Raw genomic sequence first — 7,926 nt, forward strand, 5'->3', positions numbered from 1 at the left:
TAAGTGGTGATGATGAAAACTATGGTATATGTCAAAATAAATTACAACAGATTTTGAATGAACCATAAACCTGAGCTTGACAGCTACACTTGGGATTCAACCCAAAGAACAGAGACGTAATTGTGCAGTGACATGTAATAATCAAACATAAATTGACCAGAACAGGAAAGCCCAGGTTTGGAATGAAGCAAATCTAACTCTTTTGGGTTAGTCTAACTCTTTTTCCATGAGGTGGTATGAAGAAAACTTAGCAATCCTTCCCCACCACTCCCCAACCCTGTTCCCAGAGGAAGCATGAGCAAGGTTGTTTTTACTTTCTATCCATGTCTGATGCAGCGGCATAATGCAAAGCTGTGCGTCCCCAGTCATCTGTTTCATTAACGTTGGCCCCTGTGGTCACTAATGTCTCAATACAGTTGAAATGACAATTCGCAGCTGCATAGTGCAAAGGGGTCCTGAAAAACAAACAGCAATTTATTACTTCATTCAGTCTGGAAAATAGGCCCGTTGTTGGCACTAGCACGGGCAGCAGTATGCCCAGGGGCGTGGAAAGCTCTTAGACTCTCACAGTGTGTGGAGATCAAAGTCATGTCTTCCTTTAACTAGACAAGTTAGGTATCCCTTATCTGAAATGCTTGGAACTAGAAGTGTTTTGGATGGTTGAGCATCTTTTATTCAAAAATCCAAAATTCAAAATGTTCCAATGAGCATTTCCTTCGAACATTATGTCAGTGCCCCAAACGTTTCAGATTTTGGAGCATTTCAGAATTTGGATTTTCAGATGAGGGGTGCTTAACCTGTATAAACTGGAAGTGAGGCTATAAAGACAGTGGCTTCAAACAGGCCATCTACCATGGATCTGTCCTTTCTTTTCCTTCTTAGAGCCTATCCTAGTTCAGGCCTATGTTATTGCTTTTTTGGACCATTGCCAGCCCATCCTATTGGCTTCCTTAGCTCTAACCAAGTGTCCATAATTTCTAGTTAGTATAAATGAAGAATTTTTTTTAAGGTGCAATACCCACATATAACAATCGTGTTCTAAAACTTTTGGTTCTCTCTACTAACCAAAGACTTGATTCCTCAGCCTAGAATTGAAGACCTTCCAAAACTGGTCCCAATCTCCTCTGATGGGGTATCTCTCTCCCCTAGATGTACCCATTAGGATAACCAAAGCGGATGATTTGAGGCTTTCTGGATCATGTTCACACTTCCCCCCAACCTTTGTCCAGGTTGGTTTACCCCCAGGAATTCATGAATCACTTCCACCCATTAAAACCCCACTCATCATCTTGTTCCAGGGGCTAGTTCTCTTTATTTTGTCTGAGATGGCTTAGCTACTCTCTGGGTCTCTCTTGAGTTCTCATCACATACTGCCTTGATTTTAGCACTGGTGTATTGTCTCATCCTCCCCACTGAACTGCAAGCTCCTTGAGGGCAGGGATGTTGGTTAATGGGAAGAACAATGCAGAATCCAAATCTGAATCAGAAGCCCTGGGTTCTGGCATTGGCATATGTGCAAGCTGGCTCAAATCACATCCCTCTCTGGATCTTGACTTCTTCACCCTTATTTCAATAAGAACTTTTGAGCTACTGTGCCCTACCTAAGGTCCTTCTAGGTCTAAAATTCTGTGTATATGTGCAAATCATTTAGTTTCTCTCTTACTAGTTGATTTTTCTCCTCTTTAGTTCAAAAAAAAGAAATTTTAAATATTTTAGCTATTGGATTGCACATGTTTTAATTAGACTGAAAATTATCAGGTAACAACCTCATGACAGAGCCCAAATATAAACACTCTAAGGTCCTGCTAGGTCTAAAATTCTGTGTACACGTATAAATCATTTAGTTTATTTGGGCTCAGCTTTCTCATCTACTAAAAGGGGTAACAGCATCCCCACATACCTCATAGAGTTAGTATCAGAAAACACAAGCACCTTGTAAAGGGCAAGACTACAGAAATACAAAGTAATTTGCTGTACATTACTTATTTTTAACTCTCAATTGTGCAGCAGTTTTTCTGGTATGACCAGCTGATAGTCAAAGAATAATAAACAAATGATCAATTTTCAAGTATAACTATTTCATATTTTATAGTCAATTTATGGGCTCTCTCACTAATTGATTTTTCTCATCTTTAGTTGAAGAGAAAGAAATTTTAAATATTTTACATATTGGATTGCATATGTTTTAATTAGACTGAAAATTACTAGGTAAGAACCTCACGACAGGGCCCAAAGATAGAGAGAAAATGATACCCAGTTCTTGTCCTGAGGAGGCTCACAGTCAGGTGGGGATGTCAGAGACATGTGAACCACAGCAACTCCATCTTGAATAAGGGCTGGGTAAGATGAGGCTGAGACCTACTGGGCTGCATTCCCAGATGCTTAGGCATTCTAAGTCATAAGATAAGACAGGAGATCAGCACAAGATACAGGTCATAAAGACCTTGCTGATGAAACAGGTTGCAGTAAAGAAGCCGGTCAAAACCCACCAAAATCAAGATGGCAACAGGAGTGACCTCTGGTCGTCCTCACTGCTACACTCTCACCAGTGCCATGACAGTTTACAAATGCCATGGCAACATCAGGAAATTACCCTATATGGTCTAAAAAGGGGAGGCATGAATAATCCACCCCTTGTTTAGCATATAATCAAGAAATAACTATAAAAATGGGCCACCAGCAGCCCTTGGAGCTACTCTGTCTATGAGTAGCCATTCTTTTATTTCTTTACTTTCTTAATAAACTTGCTTTCACTTTACTCTATGGACTCGCCCTGAATTCTTTCTTGCTTGCGCAAGATCCAAGAACCCTCTCTTGGGGTCTGGATGGGGAGCCCTTTCCCGTAACAGGGAGAGAGACAAGGAGTCAGAGTCCACAAGAACAGTGTGAGGTACTTTGCAGTCATGAAGGATTAGGGTGCTAGAGGAGCAGAGAAGAGGGGCATGCCCATTGGTGCACAAGGAGGCGTCACTGACATGAATCTGAAAGGGCGGGTAGGAGTTGCCTTAGACAAGTTGGTAAGAGGAGAAATTTGTGGCAACCCCAGAGAAGGAGGGTACATGTAGAAAGGAAGGGTAAAGAGATGCAATGGGAAAAAAAAATTATATATATACATGAAAAATATATATCCACGTACCAGCTAGCATCATGGCATCATTTACTTATATAAAGGACCATTAAGGTAAGAAGAGTTCTATGACCCATTGGTGGTGTGTGTGCACTTAATGTTTTAAACATGTGTACTTAATGTTTTAAACATGGCTGAAAATTCATCCCAAGATAAAATGTTCAATACATATAATAAAATATTCTAGAACTTATGACTAGGACTTATGTATTCCACTCTGCTAGAAACAGAATTTTCCAAACTATATCCATGTAGGAGTTTTGTTTTGTCTTTTAACTGGAAAAAAAAAAAAAAAAAAAAAAAAGAGAGAGCCAATTGGCCAGCATCTAAACAGCAGGGCTGTGAGTGGAGATGGCTTTTTCTTTGTGGCTTGTTATTTGCTTTGTGCCAACCTCATAAGAAGAGGACTTCCTTCCGAGGAGGATGGAATCCCCCCAGCTAACTTCCCAGTTTACCATTTCAACATCACTTGATTACCAGATAGACCACTCCTACTTCCTGTTATTTAAGCACTTGAAGCAGAACTCTCTGATTACATACCTCCCACACTTGTCCTTTTTATGGAAATCTGCTCCGCTGCTTTGCAAGAGTTTTATACATTCCACATTACTAGAAAGACAGGGAAAACATCATTAAGACGAAAGATCAATTACTGGCCTATCTTCAGCAAGAGCTATTTTCTGCAGAGTGCAGGACAAGATGAAAAGATAGCTCCCGGTCTAAATTCGGCTAATAAAAACCTGAACATATTAAAGTAATGACATATTGTAAGGATCTAAAGTTCCTATGATTCCTTTTTCAAAGCTAATGAATCAACAGATTAAAGAGCTTGGTGGAACATTTTCAATTCCATGACTAAGAAATTTAATGATTATTACGTGATTAAACCCTCCGGCGATGGTTTCATCATTTATCCTAAAATTATTTTTCAAAACCATCAAGAGTTTATGAAACAACCACTTAAACCTATAATAATTTCATGTCACCTTTAAACAATGAGCCAGAGTGGATGGGCGTTACCTTCTATCACAGCAGACTGAATTCACCATGATAACTACTTTCAACCCAGATACTCCTTAATGGAAAATAAAACAACTGTATTTCCCTGTCTTTGTAATTTACGCAAATAAATGTGCAGAACCAAGGCTGAAAATGATGTCATGGAGCACAGTGCTCTTCCATAGATTCTTTATCATTTGCAGAAGCAATAAATCGTATTTAGTAGAGAGAAAAGGACCCATCAAAGTGATTTTTCCTATTAAAGGGCATGTAGCTAAATAGTAATTCTAATAGAATTTCAGACATGAATCTGGAATTGTATGTTGTCGCTTTCTGTACAAGTCTGATATTTTCTAAATGTGAGCATAAAAAGAGACAATTGTCCATCATTGTTCTAAACTTAGGATGCTAGAAGTGGCCTGGAATTATTACTATAATTTAAATAAGAAAAATCATCTCAATGATAAACCTGAGTAGGGCTCTCCTCATCCTACACCCACCCTTTATAGCCACCTTCTCAGATAAATAGCTCTTTCAATCATAACATATAAGAACTTTTTAAGATAAGTATGTGTTGGTATAGCACCCCAGCTGATATAAAGCACCTGTCTCTTACTGAATGATGCCAAAGGATCAAAGGCGGTGGCAGATCCAACTTGTGTGGCTCATGAAGCTCATACAATGTGGGGGCTGAGGTGGGGGAAGGGGTCTTTTAAAAAATAATACAAAATTATGAATATAAATCTAGTTATAAGAATTCAGAAGGGACTCATGTAAATAAGGAGCCCTAAAGTGTCACCATTTATCCACCTCTGATAAATAGGTAATGCCTTTGGTAATAGACAAATGACAAATGGAGAAGCACTGCTGTTCCTTAAGGACCAGGAACCTGATTAAGAACCAACATCTTCGGCCGGGCGCGGTGGCTCAAGCCTGTAATCCCAGCATTTTGGGAGGCCGAGACGGGCGGATCACGAGGTCAGGAGATCGAGACCATCCTGGCTAATACGGTGAAACCCCGTCTCTACTAAAAAATACAAAAAACTAGCCGGGCGACGTGGCGGGCGCCTGTAGTCCCAGCTACTCGGGAGGCTGAGACAGGAGAATGGCGTGAACCCGGGAGGCGGAGCTTGCAGTGAGCTGAGAGCCGGCCACTGCACTCCAGCCTGGGAGGCAGAGCAAGACTCCGTCTCAAAAAAAAAAAAAAAAAAAAAAAAAGAACCAACATCTTCCCCAAACAAGGTCATCCAAGAGATGCCATGTTTAGTCAATGTGTGGTCACATATATCAATAACATATTGATCAGAGTTTCAATCTTACCACTGGTATGTGAAAAGAAAGTAGCTGATGAAAAATTCTCTTTACAACTTAAAAAAAAGTAAGGATTGCCTTCTTTTGGGTTTTCTTGACCTATGTTCACTTAAAAAAAGAAAAGAAAGAAAAGAGAAAGAAGACAACAAAAAAAAAACTATTTGTTATTTGAGATGGGCTAATAATTTTTCTTTGGTGAAACAAAATGCACGTGATGTGGGGAAATATAACAGAGATATTTGATCATCGGTAGAAATAATTCTTACTTATTTTACTAAGGAAATTGCCTTTGATTCACAGACAACTTAAGTCAATAAAGATGAATTAGTAATTAAGTCATAAATTAACTAGAATTGCTAACTACTCACCCTCCTGCAGCAGCAGCATGAAGGCATGTTCTTCCAAATTTATCTGGGGTGTCTATTTCAAAGCCTGCAGACAGCACGTGCTCATTACTAAACAAGGATACTATGCTATACTTTTGTCCTAGTTAAACCACAAGAAACATTGCAGAGACAGAAAAATCAGTTAGTAGAAAAACCAGAATGCAAGCAGTTGTAGTCAGAAAGAGGTTGTCATGGAAACGAATGGTAACTGCTCAAGCTTGTCAATTTTATAGGAAGAACCGTGCAGTCAAGAAGGATTTATTTTAACATTCAGCCCTGGGTGAACCACAGCCCCATTTTTTAATCCCAGGACAGAAATTTATGAAACCAATTTGAGATAAGTAGGGCAATCGACAGGCAGATAGAACTCATGGACAAAACATGGAGGCAAAGGAATAATCTTAGCATGCTGGAATAGACATTTTCTGAAGTATATTTCAACCTTTAAGTTGGTTTAAGAGTTCGGAAACATGCTTGCATGCAGGGATTATTTTTTAAACATGCCAACAGCAGTGAAAGCAGAATCAACCATAGGTAAAGTATTTAAAGGAAAAAAAATGCCTCTGGGATATCTGATGAATTAATTCATAAACAATCTTTGCCTTGCAGACCTCTACCACTTTTGAAAGCCCAGGAATTTCTTAATATATGACAGTTGGCAGAGGTAGTGATAAGAAAGATTAGCAAAGCTCCAAACCAGAAACAATCTCTTGGCTCCAAATAGTCTCATATTTAAAAAATCAAAATTAAACCTAGTTGGAAGAAATCAGCCATAGTGATTTTTCAATGCCCAGGGAGTGGGAAAGTAACATGACGTTTTCTACCACCAGATGTAGGGTATTTAGCCTTTTCCTTTGTTGAAAATATTAAATGCTAATCCATCATTTTAAACCTCAAAGACTTTTCCTTCTTCTGTGACGTAACTTTTCTATAAACTCTGGCCATCCCTGCCTCTTTTCACCCTAGAACGCCCAAGCTTTAACTTGAAAAACAGGCAAGACTCTCATTCTGGGGCAGGAATAATGACATTCAAACAGCTTTAACACCAAGGATTGTTGGGAGCTGTCACATGCAGTTAGCTGAGGAACACAACTCATCCTGACAAGTCAGGTAATGACATGAAGCACAGGCAGCCACTCACTCTGACCAGACACCTGAAGCCATTGACTCATGTACAGGACACATTAAGCCTCATCTCTGCTAATGGATTTACTTACCTGATGATAACAACTTTCTGCAGCAGTCAGAGTGAGCATTTAGGGCAGCTAAATGTAAAGGGAACATGCTATGGATTCCACACCTGAGGAGTAAGAAAACAGAGGAGCTCACGGCAACAGATCTCAAGATAAGTGCGGAAGGACAATTACCTTTCTAGATTCTCTGATGAAAATTAACAACACCTTGTGTAGGGAGTCTTGGCTGAAATAATTCGGTAATTCTTCCATTCAATAAATAATTATGCAACCAGTTTCTATCTTAAAATAATAAATGCCTGAATCAAAACCATAATTAAAAGCCCATTACCATAGGAATGTATATTTTTTAATTTTTTAATTTTTTTTTTTGAGACGGAGTCTCGCTCTGTCGCCCGGGCTGGAGTGCAGTGGCCGGATCTCAGCTCACTGCAAGCTCTGCCTCCCAGGTTCCCGCCATTCTCCTGCCTCAGCCTCCCCAGTAGCTGGGACTACAGGCGCCCGCCATCTGGCCCGGCTAGTTTTCGTATTTTTTAGTAGAGACGGGGTTTCACCGTGTTCGCCAGGATGGTCTCGATCTCCTGACCTCGTGATCCACCTGTCTCGGCCTCCCGAAGTGCTGGGATTACAGGCTTGAGCCACCGCGCCCGGCCAGGAATGTATATTTTTTAAAAAATCTGTTTCACATAAAGCATGACTCTTTAAATTTAGAATTAATTTCCCTCTCATTTTCTTTCAGCTTGGCAATTATATGTCTCATTCTCTCATTCATCTATTCAACACTTTCTAAGCATCATAGACTATGCTAAGGGCTGGAGATAACAATACTGAGCAAAACAAACTCAAGTTTGAAAAGCAACCTGTTTCCTTTCTTTTTTTTTCTTTTACTTTTTTTTTTTTTTTTTTTTTT

The 7,926-nt window shown here is 39.6% G+C and overlaps 1 protein-coding gene across 2 annotated transcripts in view; it reads right to left on the reverse strand.

Annotated features, from left to right (window-relative positions):
• ANKRD44 (ankyrin repeat domain 44) overlaps positions 1–7,926 on the reverse strand; it is a 207,021-nt gene that overhangs the window by 97,206 nt on the left and 101,889 nt on the right. For both annotated transcript variants that reach the window (XM_017869304.1, XM_017869305.1), the window contains exons 10-13: positions 7,041–7,123; positions 5,806–5,869; positions 3,668–3,736; positions 315–455 (exon numbers count right to left, since the gene is read on the reverse strand). In XM_017869304.1, the coding sequence (XP_017724793.1) occupies positions 315–455; positions 3,668–3,736; positions 5,806–5,869; positions 7,041–7,123 (357 nt within the window). The remainder of the gene's footprint in view (positions 1–314; positions 456–3,667; positions 3,737–5,805; positions 5,870–7,040; positions 7,124–7,926) is intronic.

This window comes from Rhinopithecus bieti, unplaced genomic scaffold (assembly GCF_001698545.2).
Source record: "Rhinopithecus bieti isolate Rb0 unplaced genomic scaffold, ASM169854v2 scaffold_2572, whole genome shotgun sequence".
Lineage (NCBI taxonomy): Eukaryota > Metazoa > Chordata > Mammalia > Primates > Cercopithecidae > Rhinopithecus > Rhinopithecus bieti.